Genomic DNA, 17,551 nt, shown 5'->3' on the forward strand with positions numbered 1-17,551 from the left:
ACAACCCATGAATAATGATATAAAACAGCAGAATAATCCCCCTGAAACCAGTGGTTAGCGCAGTTAAACTGTTAGCCTATTATCTATCCTCAGGGCTGCCTTTGGGCTCTTAACTGCAGCTAAAACTGATTTTCCTAGGGATTATACTTACATAAGGACCAGAGATAGCCTAAATATGGAGTGTTTGTTACCAGGCAGACCAAAAGGTAACCATTTAAGCTCTTCATAGCATCTCTGGCATCTTCACAGCAACCTTAACATCCCTATATGTGAATGCTCCTCAAGTACTTGTAAAGGCCATAACTTTGCAAACAAGAATTTTCCACAAAAGTCATGCAAAAATAGAAATAAAAACACTTCTTAATTATTTCTTTCTTTGAAGCTCCAAACAGATTCAATTAAAATAATCAAAAAAGTTGGTTCCTACTTAGCGGCTTCATTATAAAAAGAACAGCTATAAATAGAAACTGAAGCTGTAACAGAACAAGATGAGCATTTAATGTTCTTGCAGTGAACTCCCTTCAGACTACTTCAGCATAGGCCCAGCCTTCTTTAGTATTTCTTGAAATCCAAGTTCATTGTTTATTTTTCCTGATGAAAAATTAGACACAGCCAACAATATTGCTTTTATTACAAAATGTAAATAAATTCAAAAATTGTAAATCTCTGTGTACATTATATTAAAAATTAAGTGAACTGTCAGTCCTTTATGAGCTGCTGTCAGATGTGGCTAAGGAAACAGATGAAAAAGATAAGGAAGAAGATGGTGAATATTCATTATTTGTTATTGATGCTTTCTCTTCATATTTTGGTGGTGATTCAGAAGAAAGGTATAGCATTGGTAAAATATCTGAAGGTGAGCTGCTTCCAGAAATTGAATATATGGATTCATAGTCTCTAACATCAACTGTTCTTTCATCATCAGCAAGTTGTGCTCTATAAAACACAAAACTATGTATTAGCATAATTCATTTATCTACAGTGAGTGAAATTTGACTTGATTTACATAAACATGCACACACTTCCTAAAAATCCCTGAAGCAAAGAATTTGCATAAACATTAAGATTTCCTTCTGTGGGCTACATTATGACTCTTCATATGAAAAGTCTGTAATTTCAGAGGGGAAGGGCAAAACAAGCTCTCTTCTAACCTTTCAGATCACCAGTCACCCTCACCCTGGCTTATGTGTATTAGCTGCTTTTGGCTGTGCTGTTTCACAATCTTACTAAATCTTCTGATCCCTAGCTCCTAATGTATCTTCCCTTTTGTAGAGTATCACATACACAGTCCCGTTCCTTTATGAAAGACAGTTACTAGACTTAAAACTGCATCCAAAAAAAATCACAATCCCTAGCCTTTTGAGATCTTACATGAAAGGCAATCAAATTTTTACTAGGCTGATTTATTAAAATTATGGATATTGATCTAGTACCAATATCTAACTGTGACAGACAAAGACTCTCTAACAGTTTCAAGTTAGAAAGTGTGTGTTTATTGTGACGTGGGGCAGTGTGAAGGATAGCTCCCAAACACACACCACAATTTACAGGTGATTACAGAGTCCTTTTATCTCTACAAGTATTGAATACCCAAAATACAAGTGCATATTCATAACTTTGGTACATTCCCCGCTTGGTATGGCAATTAGTTCAAAAGCTAATAAGCATGTGTAGTTTGTTCCTCGAAATGGGTCGGGGGTCCCTTTTGTGGGGAGGGGTCCCAAAATGAGGAAGTAAATGAAGTCTTCCTTGTTCTGACCTTTCTACCTTCTCAATGCAAATATGATAAATGAACCTTGGTAGAACTCCCATTCCCTGGCTTCAATTGGTTTCAGAACAGAGGAGGCCTACAACCATCTTATGTTCCTAAAAGCTATTTATCAGTTTCTATAGTCTTCATTAGAAACCCAGCTAATCAAACATTATGTTGGTCAAGTAATCAATTATTAGTTAACTACTAACTGTTAACTTCATCAAGGCCTATCTATTTTTTTTTATTAACTCTAATAAAACTTATATCTAACTAAAACCTCAGCTCCTCTAAAATCTCTAAATTCCTTAAAGTTCATGTCTCAAGGCATTCCAGCAATCCATGGCAGACTGAACATGATCAGATTGCCAAGTTCCCAGTGACATTCAAAGTTAACAGCCAAGTACTCCCTGTCCTCCTCTAACCATCATAGCTGGATTAAAATTGGTTGAACCCCACTTTGCTCATCTCACCCTGGAGGTGACCCTAAGCATATTGCTTCAGCTGCATCCCCAAGGAAAGGGAAGACCTGCTTGCTCCTCATGATTCACTCCCGGAGCTGACTCACACATCTTTACCCCTATAAATACTGAGTGAGGAGCACAAATACAGTGCACAGTCACTTCATCTTCAATTGTGTTACTGTTTTATAAAGGAGAGGGAAATACTACAAAACAAATGCTGAGTTGCTATGTAACAGATTGCAGGAAAAATACAAGCAATTCTGGGATGAGACCATGACTCAGCTTACTAACAGCTCTCTCACCCAGCACAGGCTGCAGCACAGTGTTTGCTGACAGAACACTGAGCAATGGATTGAAGAGGCAAATCACCTTTGTCCAGTAGTCACCAACATATGAAATGTGTATCCCCTGACATATTTGGGATTTTCAACCATGGCACCGTTACAAACAACAAGGCCATTGCCTCTCTTCTATGAAAGTGCTCAGGAAGCAACTTGCACAAGTCAAGATGCCCTAACTGACAACAAGTGCTGAGCCACGAGAGAGCAGGACTAAGTGAAACACCCAGAGGTGGTATCAGCTCAGCAGGTCTCTGTGAGGATGGTGGGAAGCATGGAAGGGCACCAGCTAGAGCATCGCCATCAGAAAACACCACAGGGCAAGGTCAGGCATTCTGCGTTCTGTATCCAAGCCTGCGGTGTTTTATCTGCTCCACTAGATTTTATCCCAACAAACTGCCTCTTTGTGTACATATGTTCACAAGACAAAGAAATCCACACAAGCATTAAACCACATCCAAATGATTTTCCAACAGTTCCAGGGATGGTGACTCCACCACTTCCCCCAAGCAGCCTGTTCCAATGCTTTACAAACATTCCCGCAAAAAAAACCCCTTCCTAATAGCTTCCTGGCACAGCTTAAGGCCATTTTGTTATCTAGCAAAAGAGGCCAATCCTCATCTTGCCACGACCTTCTTTCCAGCAACTGAAGGGAACAATAAGATCAAGCCTTCTTTCCTCCAGACTGAAAAACTCCAGCTCCCTCAGCAACTCCTCACATGACTTGTGCTTCAGATCCTTCACCAGCTATGCTGATCTTCCTTTGTCACACTCCAGAACCTCAGTTTCTTTCTCACCAAGAAGGACCCAAAACTGAACCACAGAATCATAGACTAGCCTATAGGTTAGAAGGGATGTTGAAGATCATCTATTTCCTTGCCTTAGACAGGGACATCTTTCACTAGACGAGGTTGCTCAGAACCCCATCTAATCTAGCATTAAACACTGCTACAGATGGGACATCCACAACTTCTCTGGGCAACCTGTTTCAGTGTCCAACCACAGTTACAGTAATGAAATTCTTCCTAGTATCTACTCTAAAATTTATTTCTGTTTGAAATCAATCCCCCTTGTCCCATCACTACATGCTGTTGTAAAAAGTCCCTCTCCTTCTTGTAGGCTCCCTTCAGGTAGTGGAAGGTTGTAATTAGTTCACCCTGAAGCCTTCTCTTTCACAGGCTAAACAAATCTAATTCTCTCAGCCTGTCCCTATTCCGGCTTCCTGCTGGGCTGGTCTGCCCCCAGTCAGGCAGCACGGGGCCGGGTAGCTCAGTCCTTTGGGGACAGACTGTCCGAGTACCCAAGCCGCTCTTAGCCGCAGGCAACCTCAGCAAGCCTAAAGGGTATCAGCTCTTTAGCGATTTATCAGCTCTTTTATGATTCCAGCTCTTTGCTGGCCAAGGTCGCGAGAGAGGAGAAGACTCGTCCTGGAGTTCCACAGCGATGGATTTACTGGGGGGTCTGTGAAGGGTTCCAGCGATGGCTCTTCTGCCCAGAATGGGCTAAAGCAGCCCATTATATAGGGCAAGGGGGATCAGAAATTGTACAATAGCAGGGCTTAAGGAGAAGTGACCTATGGGGCTACAGAGAGATAAACTGGGGTCCAAAAGGCGGAAGAGAGGAGCTTCTGGCTTTTTCACCGTGACTTGGCATTTCCTCTCTCCAGGCCTCAGCCCTCCACGGAGCTTCAACAGGGCCTGTGCCTGCTACATATCCTCACAGGAGAGGTACTGCAGATCTCTGTCATCTTGGTGGCCTCTTCTGGACTGACTCCAACAGTTCCACGTCCTTGCTGTGCTGGGACCCCAGAGCTGATGCAGCACTGCAGTGGGGTCTCAGCAGGGCAGAGGGGCAGAATCCCCTCCCTGCCCTGCTGCCCACACTGCTCTGGGTGCAGCCCAGGACACGTGTGGCTCTCTGGGCTGTGAGTGCCCATGGCTGGGTCAGGTCCAGCCTCTCAGCCAGCCGCACCCCCAAGCCCTTCTGGACAGGGCTGCTGTGATCTGTGCATCCCCAGCCTGTGCTGGTACCAGGGCTGCTCTGAGCCAGGTGCAGCACTGTGCACTTGGTCTTGTTAAAACACATAGATTACCATAGACCCAGCTCTCCATCTTGTCCAGGTCCCCCTGGATAGCATCTACACCCTCTGGATAACAACTACACCACTCAGCCTGGTGTCATCTGCAAACCCATTTGTATATGTTATTAATAAGATATTTAATAACACTGGTGTGAATATGGACCCCCGAGGGACACGACTTCTCACTGAAGTTCACTGGGTCTCTGACCACCACCCTCTGGATGTGACTGCGAAACCAATTCCTCATGCACCAAACAGTCCACCCACTGAGTCCATCTCTCTCCAGTCAAGAGAGAAGGATGTTGTGGGAGACTGTGCCAAAGGCTTTACAGTAAAATGACAGATAAATGACATCTGTAACCCTTCCCTTGTCTGCTGACACCATCACCCCATCATGGAAGGCCACTGGCTTGATCAGGCAGGATCTGCCCTTGGTGCAGTTGTGCTGTCTGTCCTGAATCACCTTCCTGTCCCACATGTGCACAGCTCTAGGGGCATCTGTTCCATGATATTCCCAGGCTGAGGTGGGGCTGACAGGCCAGTATTTCTCAGTATTCCTCCTTTCCACCCTTCTTAAAGGTGAGTACAATGTTTTTACCTTTTTCCAGTCACCTGGGACTTGCCCTGACTGTAGTGACTTTTCAAATCTCCGGGAGGGTGGCTTGGCAACTACGTATGACTGACATCTCTGGACAATTCCCTCAGGACTACCAGATACAGATCATCGGGTCCCACAGACTTAAGTACATTCCAATTCCTCAGATAGCCATTAACCTGATCTTCTCTTACAGTTGGAGGGACTTTGCTCCCTCAGTCCCCATCCTGCTGTCCATCCACCCCTGAATGGGAGAAGAGGCTGCCATTCAAGACAGAGGTAAAAAAGTTGCTGAGTACCTCGGCCTTCTCATCCACTGTCACCAGTTTTCCAGCACTGTTTAATCGGGGAATATCCTTTCTTTGATCTTCCATTTCTGGTTAATGTACTGTACCTGGTTATTGTAATGTAATGCAGAAGCCCTTCCTGTTACTCTTTGTGTCCCATGCCAAGTTCAGTTCCTGTTTTGCCTTGGCATTCCTCATGGCCTCCCTACACAACTGTGCTTCATCTCTAAACTCTTCCTAGGTCACCTGTCATGTTTCTTTCCCTTAACTTTGACCAGCAAACTCCTACGGAGCCATGCTGGTCTTGCCCTCCTTGTCTAATTTCCTGCTCCTGGGCATTGCCAGCTCTCATGCTCTGTGGAAGAGTTCCTTAAAGATCTGCCAGCTCTCTTCCACTTCCTTGTCCCTGAGGGCACTCTGTCAGGGGATCCCACTGACTAGATTCCCAAAGGACTGGAAGTCTGCTTTCCTGAAATTCAAGAGATGAACTTTTACTCCTTACCCAACCCCTATCCTTCATCCACCAGTGCATGATCCCCGCAGCCCAGGCTGCCTCCAGTCCTGGTGTCCCAGTTAGCTCACTTCCTGTACCACATACCCTCTGGCAGGGCTGTCTGTCACCTGCCTCAGGAATTTATCCTCCATGCATTCCAGGAGTCTCCTGGGCCCTCCAAGCTACCTTCCCAACAGCTGCTGGGGTGGCTGAGCTGCCCTGCAGGACATGACCCTCGGGCACAATGCCTCCTGTGCTGGAGCAGGAAGGTTTGGTCAATGGGCTCCCCTTGTAGCAGACCCCAGCCAAAGGCTCCCTTTGCTGCCTTGGTCTCTGACTCCTACCCACAGCTTTCCACCTGCTCATGGGTATTCTTCAGGGATAGCGCTTCACATTTAATCCACCTCTTGCTGTAAAGAGCAATCCCTCTGCCTCTACTTCTTTTCCTCTCTCTTCTGAACAGTCTGCAGCTACTAAAAGTCACACTCCAGAAACAGGATTCATCCCACAAAGTTTCAAGAACAGCAACAAAGTCATAGCCTTCCAGCAGCACAGTGGTTTACAATTGCTTCAGTTTGTTGCCCATGCTGTGTGCATTGGTGTAAAGGCACCTTAGCTGAGATGCTGGCCATGCTGCCTTCCTAGAGGAACATCCCTTAGTTCCTTTGAGATAGTTCCCCAGTGCTTTCCTCCTGGCTTCTGTTATCTTAGAAGCCCTTGCCTCAATTGCATAAGTCTGCAAGCGCACTCCAGTGTGGGCCAGCACACTCCAGATTCAGAAGCAGAGGATCCCGGCAAGCATCTTGTTCTTCTAATCTTTGCCTCCCATCCCACAGTCTGCCAGAACAAGCCACTTACTGTCCCCCTCCCCTTGAACAGAGGATTTAGATGCCCTGGTCCCACTGGCCACACAACTGTTGATATGGATGCAACTGGCTGCCTTGGCCACCTGGGCACACTGATAGCTCATGTTTAGGTGGTGTTGACCACCATTCCCAAGTACTTTCCTGCCAGACAACTTTCCACACACTCATCACCAACAGCAGTGATGGTGCTTCCAACTGTTACCAAACTGGTTATATTTCTGTAAAAGGTCTACACAGCAAAGATGTTGGAAAATTCTTTGAACTTTAGCATAATAAGTGTACTATCCCTACATTCATAGTTAATGCTTAGTTTTGTCCCATACAGTGCTTAGTACAAATACAGAGACTATTGTGGTCTTGTGTTAATTCCCTCCATCTCTGACTAGTAAGTCTTGTTCCAGTTTTGCTTCCTTATATCAGTGACTAATATGTAGCAGCTGATATCTTAGTTTTGAGAAAAAGGATTGTATGTCAGAGCAAAGAACAGTAAGAGAAGTACATTATGACCTGATGACTGATTTGAGATACTATCAAGGAGAAAAGATTAATCAGAAGATCTGGAACCATATCTAAATAAGTCCATGGAAATAATTAGCAAATATATATATATGTATTCAGGAAATGTAATGAATATGTATTAGTTTCAGGAATATAACCAGGTCTGTTAGGTTACTGAGCAAACATGCTGTGTGGAGAATTACCCACGCCACCAGCACTGCTACTAAACTAATGCTGGCTTTGTAACCTAACAATGGGTCAGAGAGTTTATTTCCCAGTTTTGAGTGACACAATGTTGCACGCAGAGTCTTGTGAATTCAAGTCATTAAATAATAATCCAACAGAATTTACTGACTCACAGCTGAAACCCAGGGTGATGTAGGACCATTCTAAAGATATTAAATCAAGTAATTTCTGAATCATTAAGGGCCTGAAAATAAGTTAGGGACTCTAGACATGTGACACCTAGCTCTGACTTCTAGCATCGGGCCCTTGCAGTGACCTCTTTCACCCTCAAGTTAGCAGCCTACTGGTGGTAACCCCGAAGGGATAAATCACCCTGCAAGCTCCTGTGGCACAAGCAAGACTTTGGTAAGTTGGCAGATCTTCCTCCCTGAGTCTGGCAGTGTCAATATCGGGCAATTCTGTTATAATCCGTGTATGTAAGGAATGCCTGCAAGGGTAAGGTACAACATCTTGAAATGACACTCGCTTTGCAGCCTCCCTTATCAGCAGGTTTGAGCCTTCTGTGATATCAAGGAATCCTTTACTCTCAACACATGGCCACAGCAGGAACAAGGTCGACCAGCATACCAGGACTCCCCTCTGCCTTGAGGAAGTGAGGGAAACGGCAGAACTGAACACACTGGCAGATAAAGCAACGTTCACAGGGTCTATGGGTAGGTGTCATAAAATACTTGCAGCTCTGTTTCTACAGAGGCTCCTAAAATCTGGCAATATGCATATCATGTCACTACCCCACTGTTGTCAGTGGCACCTCTCTTGGACAATCTGTGGAAGAAATCGACTACGGGGCATTGATTTAAGAACTTCAGAAGTTCTTCCCAGTCATAATAATAATAATTATTATTTAATCCTCATAAAGGACACTCTGCACTTTGTAGTTCCCCTATCATTCAACAAGTAAAGTATCTGAAGTAAGCTGAGTTATGCACTAGAAAACTTTGTCATGCCTAGTAGTTAATTCACAGTGATTATATAAGAACAGGATCTTGGATACCTAAAGAATTCTTGAATACCTAATTTTTCTAAAGTCAGAGATGAACAGTCTTACCCATCACCGAAGATAAAGTGGTATGGTGGCGGATTTTCACTTGTAGGTAAAACACTTGACATAAGACAACGAGTCACAGTTGGTGACATAGGGTCAGCAAAATAAGGAGGTGGTGGGGGTGGGAACACCATCACAGCATCACCTAGGGGAAAGAACACTAGTTACTACCTCTGAAGAACTGAACACCCCTATATAGCATCCTATAACTTTTACTTGCCTAGCTTTTAAGATAAACTATCCCACATACAGAATTGATACATTCTAGGCTCTTGGAGTAGGTTGGAGGTATATTCAAAACCTAAATAATCCCAAAATAAAGATGCAGCACATTTATAAATTAAAGATTTCATTTGGACAATACAGCTGACAAGGGGGAGTGCTTATCTAGCTAAAAAACACAAATATGGTTGGCTGCCTACAAGAAGCCAAAGTGCAAAGCACACAGTTACTGTTGAAACGTTTTAAGCATAGGAAAGTATATAGTTTCCCTCCCAAAAATAAAAACAGTCATTCTAAGTTTCTCCATAAGTACTGCAGTGCTGCAACAGAAGTCATTAACAGCTCTGAGAACTGATTTTGTGCACTGTGACAGCTTCCCTACTAAGTTACTTGTAGTTCAAGGCACGTTAACCAAGACTATTAATACACAGTTCACTACATCAATATATCATACAGCAAAAAAATCTATCAATTTTCACTCTGTAACTGAAGAGTTTCAAACTCGCAATTATATCTCTTACCAATTGAGGATGTGGCCACAATTTAAAAATACAGTATATTGGTTACAAATCAGAATCTTCTGTTTAACGGGTCAGAGCTCAAGGCTAAAATAGATCTTAAATATAGTCATAGAAGTCTCATCTGCAACGTCAATTACACAGTTTGAGAAGAGAGTTGGGGTTAGACTAATTTGTGCCAGGTTATGTTGCTTTACACAGTCAGATCTTACTTTTTATGCCAAAGAGAGATTTTCTGCCTTTTTGAGAAAGGCAACTGAACTGACCATACAGAAAGCAAATGAGACAAAGTAACATTATTCTATTTCAGCTGTCCTGACATGGCAGAACTGACATGCTTAGAGCTCACACTAAGTAAGTAATAATACTAATAATAAAAAATAAGTCATACCCAGACATAAATTATCAGTTGAAAAAAACCCCACTAATTCCCAGTGTAAAGTTTCAATGTTTTTTACTCACCTACTGTAACCTGAAAAGTTTCAGGGCTCTGAGGATGTTCTTCACTTTCACAGGATTCTTGGTTGAAATTTAAGTTTTGCTTCTTTTTAACATGAGCTATTACGAAGAAACACAACCCAGTGAGCACAATCAAAGGTCCCAAGATTTGAAGTGACAGGAATCCACAGCCCTGGAGGTCTATGTCAGAAGTGCCAGTGTGGTTGAGCTGTATCATATGCCAGCCAGGGCTGCAACCAGGAACCCAAATGCCCAGGATGCTAATTAACATTCCACTAGTTAAAAACAGGAATCCAAATATGAGAAACTGGGCAAACTGACAGTTCCCATGACAAAAAACAAGGCTGTACACCTGCTCATTTTGCAATTGTCTTTGTCTTATATACATCCTCGCCCTTGATCGTGCCAGTAAAACACAAACCAGTCCAGTTACAGCCAGCACTGGCCCAGCAGCCTTAAGGACCTCATTACAGTCACTGAAGCTTCCAGATGGACATGACTGGAGAATAAAGACTGAAAGAAGGAATCCAGCACAGAGCAACACAGCTCCAAAAACAAAAAGGAAAAAAATAAGTTTCCCATGTTGTCCATTACTTGCTTCACCTCCTGGTGCAGGAACAGCCACTGGATACATTACAACAGAATCTCCTCAAGCAGATGAGTTGTTAGAAATAAATGTCAGCAAACTACAGTAGATCTGTGAACATGAAAATACACAAACTAAAGAACAACCCAACAAGATTAGCTACATTATATTTCTTACTTTCAAATTTTTAACTCAGCCTTTATTATATATGCTCCTGTATTTTATGTTTGCTGTACCTCCACTATGGATTACAGGGCCTACACAGGTATGCTGATGTTAAATGCCACTGGAAAGACAGAACTTGTCTTACAGTTCAACTTAAACATACTGTAACTGCTGTTGCACAGCTAAATTAACTGTTTCTTTAGAGAAATAGTCTTATGATTAACAAGACCTTACTTTGAAAGGTTGAATATTTGGAACAAGGACAAGTTAGCTTTCCCCGTGAAAACAGAAAGCTACAGGAAATTTCTGTGCTGAACTGCAGGAAGTGACAGCTTGTGAGTGATACTATATTAATGCAAATGAGCAATGACTATGGGACTTCTTAACCAAGTAAATCTTCTATTACATACCTTCTCAAAGCACATAAATCTTGGTTCTCTTTCCACAGGCAGTAAAGACCTTTCTGCTTCTCTTTAAATGAGCTTCCTGTCCTATGCTACTGCAAAAGCAAATACTGAGATGATTTTTGGTTCCCTTCTGAAATAACAAAACAAAAAAGAAACAAACAAGCATTCTAAAGACCAGTTCAAGTCTCACTGATTCCATAGCTAGAGTTGGTAAGCATAGTGCTTCTACATTTCCTTTCAACTACCCCTACTTCTGAGAACTTTGTCTCTGCTCAAAAAGTCTTTAAAAATAAATTAATGACTGTGATTCCCAGAAGGCTTCTGAGCCCACAAGGCTCTAGATTCAGAAGTAAAATAGCAGAAAAGAGTTTTGAGGCCAATAACAGCCCATGTGGTCATATGAATAACCAATCAGCTGAATGTGGATTTACTGAGGCAAGGGAAGCCTGACTGAAACTTAGGACGGAGTTCCAGTCAGTAAGCTCTAGGGCAAAAAACCAACAAACTCTGCTGTTACCTACAAGGAAATTTCTGATACTCTGACACTCTGGCCTACAGAGCCAGATGGACACTAGCTACCAGATGGTGACTAGCAACCACAGAAATCTTGGCTAACATCCATCAAAAGCCAACCTGAAATGCAGGGGAAGTTCAGACTAAGGAAAATACCAAGTCTCTTGGATAGATCACAAGAAAGCTGTTCCCTACCAAGTGCAGGAAGTACTTAGGCATGCTTAGGCTGCAGTGTTCTGACACTGCCCTCTTCCCCTCATCAGCAGTTGCCCATGACAGACAATTTCACCTATGTCTTGGATATATAAGGAGTGATATGTAGGGACTGGTGGAGTTTGCCATGGATGGAAACAGGGAATCAGCTTAGTTACTATTGTTTGTTAGTTAACCTTCAGCCTTTTCTCTAATTCAGATGACTTGAAGATAAAACCTCAAATCAGATTGGATCCTCCTTACATATGCCTCTTGTACACTTATTCCACAAGAAAAACAGGGCACTATGTGATTTCTGGAAGCAAACTGTTGAACATGTGTCAGCCAAAACAAGGTTTGTGTCACTCCCCAGTAACTGCAGTGCCCACTGGGATGAAAACAAAACACAATCACAGAACCCACTAGTGACTCAAACACATAATTATTTACCTGCAATGCAAGGCAATTTATTGAGTCACTACTCGGCCACTTTTAAGTGTAGAATCCAGTTAAAGAACTGGCTGAGCAGATACATGAATGATGAAATTATTACACATTCTACTGCTGAACATCAAACCATTCCCCCAAGAGCACAGGAGAAAGCAGAGTACATCACACAGGTAAAAGGCTGAATAAGCACAAGATCTGAGAGGCAAAGAAACACAGCAAGACAGCCATGCAGGAAGCAATCAAGTCTCTTAGCTGGCCATCTTCAACAGCAAAACTGAGGGACCACCCCTTAATGCACCCTATTACTGTGCACAGTTAACTTGTAAAGTATGACTGCTAAGTGCTTCTGCAGTGTTTTGAATTCTGTTTACTGAGAACCCGCTAATAAGATCAGTTTGAAAAACTGCTAACTGAGGGTACCTTGGTAGACAAGTCTGATTCACTCCGGGAGGAAAAAAAAGTTACAAAGAGCACTAAAGATAGGACAGCATGTCATGAAAAGAAACAAAACCAAAACAGAAAAAACCCTAAAAAAATTAATGTATCCGGACTGATTTCAAACTGAAGACGTTTAGCCCAGTACACTTTCAATACTGCATGAGCTGAAGTCAGTCTGAAGGCTTCTGAGCAGAAAAACATGGACTGCAATGGTCACTTCTTCAATTTTAGTGGTCTTTGCTAAGTTAATAAAATTCCTTCTGATAATTGTATATGCCCCATTCTCATAAATTACCTGAGCTGGCTCAGGTTTCCTGACTTAAGTGTACATAGCTGAGTAAAACACCTCTGAAACACACATAGACATAAATAAATTCCAGCAAAACCTGGTTTCAGACACAATTGTCTTGAGACACTTGTCGGCTGAGGCACATTAACCGTTATAACACCAACACTCTACAGAGAGCCCTGAATCCTTTCTTCACAGTTCCCCGTAGGGAAGAAAACATGGGATTTAATACAAGCAAATTAGAACAAAATAAAATAATGTGAAGGCAAAAAAAAAAAAATTCAAATACATATCCATTACATAGAAAAGTCTAGAGACTGTCCTCCTTACTCCAACACACTGCCTGCTTCTCTTCAACCAATCTTGCTGTTATGACATTAAGCTAAAATACACATTAGAAATTAAGCATTCATTCTTTCAGGCCACAAAGAAGGAATATTCAGAACAGTCCCCTGTGGCTTTGAAGATGAAAGTCATAGATTTTATGCTGGAAAAATCCAACGGAGGACTAATTTCCATTTACACTACCATGAAATTTTATCAGAAAACAAAGCAAGATTAAATTTATTTCCTGTGTTTCAAGAAAAAGTATTTTAACAAAGAGGCAAGTATTTTATTGTCTATGTGCTTGAAACACTGCCACTAGATCTCGTATCTCCACAGGCATACTGATGTAAAGGAATTTTCCCTTCATATTAAACTCAACTCTGAAAGCAGACATGGAAATAACAGCTCAGAAACCATTCTAACACAGTCCAGTAGTGTAGAAGCTAAGTATGACAGGAAGAGGGAATTGGAAACATAGCTTATAAAGAAGTCTGGTTATAAGCTCAACTTAAATTATATAGTGCTTTACCTTTTTGTAAGTCAGGCCTGTGCCAGGTATATAGAACTGGAAATAACTTCACAAAGTCTTGTCATTTTTCTCTGTAACATTTGTATTACAACTTTCCTATTATGGACAACTCCTTTAAAAAAATACTTCCATTAAAATTCTTTTTGAGCCTTCAAAGTTCACATTTTCCAAGATTTCTACTGCAAACACCAGGGCTATGAGTTTACTCACCCTGAATCTTATGAAATTCGATAGCTTCATGGAGACATGATAAATTCAGGAGAAGAATTAAAAGAAAAGCATTGTAAGAATTAAAACACTGCTGCCCCTGTTTTATCCTTCCCAGAGTAGGTCCCATTCTCTCTTGTTGCTGTTGCTTGCAAAAGCACACAAATAATTTCATGCAGAAGTTTCAGGTCTAGTTTGTGTTATTTCAAAAACCATATACCCTGTCAGTTATAGTCCACAACAGAAATCCCATTAGAATTTATGAGCCATCCTTTTCAAGGACTTGAATTTTTCCATTTTTGCACCTATGCTTACAAGTTTTGAACCACTACTGAGAAGTTGCCATTGCCACTGTGCGATTATTTTGGTGATATTTTATTTTTTTCCCCAGGTTTCAAATTAAACCATGACTCTTTATTAGTCAAGTTACCTGTAAAAAAAAATGCTCTCAACTTCATTCAGTTTAACTTCCATAGCAAAACATAAATGGCTCCCCATGTCTGAATTTCCTTCTTGGTTCATATCTGCTTCTGAACCCACGCCATCTTCTTCATCAAATCCCAGTTTCCACCTGGACTGGACTTTTAACTTGGCATTCAGAGACACTCATCCATGAGTACAGCTGGTTAAACTAAATTGTCATGTGCAACCTTCATTCCAGCCCTCTTCCCTCCCCACGGTGTTTTTAACCACTTAATTGAAGAGCTAGTGCAAAATGCTCAACAGGATGTACTTTCAGTTTTCTACTTTTAAGAAACAAAACTACAAGCAATAACAAGTTCTGAGATGCCAAATGCATGCAATTTGGTCTCTTATGTATGCTGTCACTAATTAGTACCTGACAGTGCTCTTATCTCACAGAACATAAGACTCAGATATTATAAAAGATTTCAGGATTTAGCCAGTGTGTATAAAGATTCCTAAGCTGGGAGTGGATGCCACAAGAATTCTGCCCATAGGGGTAAAGAAAGTTATTTTTTCAGTTTACAGTAGAGGAAGAGTAATGCTGTGCCATTATTTATGATCATTGCAGGTGGGGCAGGAGCCACCTGGAGAAGTACGGAAAAGCAGCTGCCATAAGAAATTCCAGAAAGTGGGATGAATCCTGCCACTCTCCAGATATGTGCACCACAGATCTTTCTTAGCACAAATCAGGGATTCTGACTGTGCCAGACAGAACTGCATTCTGCAAAGCTGCCAATTCCTGTCCCTTTGGGCTACAAGAGAAAAGTAGCTACAGTGAAAGATGGTCCACAAATGTCTCCCACTCACTTCACCAGGAAGAATACTGACACCGCAGTCGGACAGGAGGAACCCAAAAGTCTGTTTAAACAGCAAGGAGCTTGCAAAGCAAAGCTTGGTAACTCATTGACTGGATGCCATGCAGGCAACTAGGACAGCACCTAGATTAAAAAATGAGCTCTGAAGGTCCCATGCTTGCTGGTGGGATGCTTTTTACATGACACACTAGTGGCACACAAGAGCTGTGGCAAATCAGCTCCTGTATTCCGGAGAACCAGCAGGGAGACTAGGGAGAAAGCAGACAGATACTATTAACACCAGAGCTGATATTTTTCAAAGAGGTAACACGTGACAGACCAGTTTCTGGAAATTCACAGGAAGGTCCACCCCAGGGGGCTGATATATCTCAAAGCAGCAAAAGGCACAAGACAAAAATATTTACAGATCTATGACCGTAGGACAGGCCATGGCACCCACCAGGAAGATGCAGGGCTCCAAAAGATACCTAAAGCCATCCTGTCCCAGTTTCCTGAGGCGAGCCTGTAGCATTAAGCCAGACAATTTAACGGACAAGCAATTAAGCTCTACTCCGTTTCGGGAAAGCGGCATTCCATGGCACACCCTCCTCACGCACCAGCCCACCACGCAGAGTCTATTCTAAGTCACTTACTCTTCTCAGTCACAGTAAGATCTTCAGGAAGATGAACCATGCCCCAAAAGCTGCCATGCAGCATGTCGGAGCAAGGAGCGATGCAGGGCAACCTCTCCATCACCTCTCCGTGACGGAGCAGCACCTGATCCTCCTCACCTGTGCCGTCCCAGCTGCACGCCAGCATCAGCCTCAGGAGTACCGCACGCCAGAACAACTGCAGAACCCCTTCAGAGATATTCCATCCCCCCTCAGGGATGGCGTAGAGGTTGCAGAGGGGAAGCAGTGTGGGCTCTCCCGGGAGAAGAGAGGACACTTACACCCCGGATAATTCTCACGCACGCTGTTATAAGAGTGAAAACACGGGAATGGCGGCGGCTGCGGGGAGACGAGCCGCGACCCCGCCCGCCCGCTGCGGCGGCCCTTCGCGGGGCCGGCTGCAGGACGAGCCGTCCGCCCGGGCCGCTCCCGACCCCCGCGGGGGGCCGCCCGCCTGCCCGCTCTCTCTGCCTCCCTCCTTCCCTCCCGCCACGGCTGCACAGCCGCAGGGCCCCGCGGCCGAAAAAGCGGTCGGCGAAGGGCTCCAGGCGCCCTGCCCCTACCTATCGGCGGAGCGAAGGACACAGCAGCGCGGCAGGCGCCGCTATTTAAGCACCCGCGGCCGGCGGCGCAGGACAGGGCCGGGCCAGGCCCAGCCCCGGGGGAGCGCGGGCGTGGCGGCACCGCCCCCGAGCCCAGCGCCCCGCCCGGCGAGGCCCGGCCGGGCCTGCCCGCGGATCCCGGCGGCTACCGGGGGCCCGGGGCGGGGCGGCTGTGTCGCTCTCCGGCTGGGAGATCGCCGGGCCGTTGTCCGTGTCGGTGTCGGTGCAGCTCGCAGGGCGCGGCTGTGGCACGCAGCTCTGGAGTCGGGTTTCCGTGGCCAAAGTCAAGTGTGCCCCTGAAATACCCGCGGCTTCCAGGTGAGGCAGGCGAGCAACCCCCCTCAGGATGCTCGTGCCACGTTTCCCATTTCACAGAATCACAGAATATTCTGAGTTGAAAGGAACCCGTAAGAATCATCGGGTGCACCTCTCCAGTGAATGGCCCAGACACGGATTGAACCCACAGCCTTGGCTTTACTAGAACCAGGCTCTGTTTCAGGAGAATGTCTAGTCCCTTAACAGCACTTGGCTTACTCCACACACTTGGGGACTTTTTAGGCAAGCTAAAGACAGACTGAGCGTGGATGTGACAGATCTACTTCAGTAGTGATGGTGGAAATGGAAGAAGATGCTTTCTTGCCAGGTACAGGCAGTGGAAGGAAGAAGCAGCTGGCTTTGGCAGCTCAGATGAGAGAGTTGCGGCGTGCAAGAAGCAGCTGCGTGAGCAGACAAGGAGCCAGGGAAGGAAGATCAAGATGGGCCATTTGTAAACGCTGTAGCAGTGGCAGGACCAAGACAACGTGACTGAAATCTGCCCAGGTGGTTAGCAGCAGCCTGGTAGCCAGTGAGGTGTAGGTGAATCCGTTTGGGTTTATGCGCGTCAAAACAATATGGGCCAGAACAGGGATGGAGCAATGCTGGGAAAATAGATGGCAGGAGGAAAAGAGGGTTGTTAAAGTCTTGCTTGACAGAGAGATACTTTGGTTAGACAGTATGATTGGGTGAAAATTCTATATAGTTTTTCACAAGCAGTGTGCATTTGGATAGAGAGCAAG

General features: G+C 44.0%; 1 protein-coding gene across 2 annotated transcripts; it reads right to left on the reverse strand.

Annotated features, from left to right (window-relative positions):
- Positions 1-707: 707 nt before the first annotated feature.
- Positions 708-16,546, reverse strand: TMEM171 (transmembrane protein 171; the record flags this gene model as incomplete). Of its 2 annotated transcripts, XM_084225144.1 has the most annotated exons (5): positions 16,458-16,509; positions 11,023-11,149; positions 9,865-10,558; positions 8,666-8,807; positions 708-936 (listed from the first exon to the last, which is right to left on the reverse strand). In XM_084225144.1, exons 3-5 carry the CDS (start codon positions 10,493-10,495, stop codon positions 708-710), a joined length of 1,002 nt encoding a protein of 333 aa, XP_084081270.1. In that variant the 5' UTR covers positions 10,496-10,558; positions 11,023-11,149; positions 16,458-16,509. The 2 variants fall into 2 exon arrangements, with proteins under 2 accessions (XP_084081270.1, XP_084081271.1); XM_084225145.1 differs by lacking the exon at positions 11,023-11,149 and having other exon boundaries at positions 16,458-16,546.
- Positions 16,547-17,551: the final 1,005 nt, after the last annotated feature.

This window comes from Fringilla coelebs (genome assembly GCF_963513975.1).
Source record: "Fringilla coelebs genome assembly, chromosome: Z".
NCBI classification, from domain to species: Eukaryota; Metazoa; Chordata; class Aves; order Passeriformes; family Fringillidae; genus Fringilla; species Fringilla coelebs.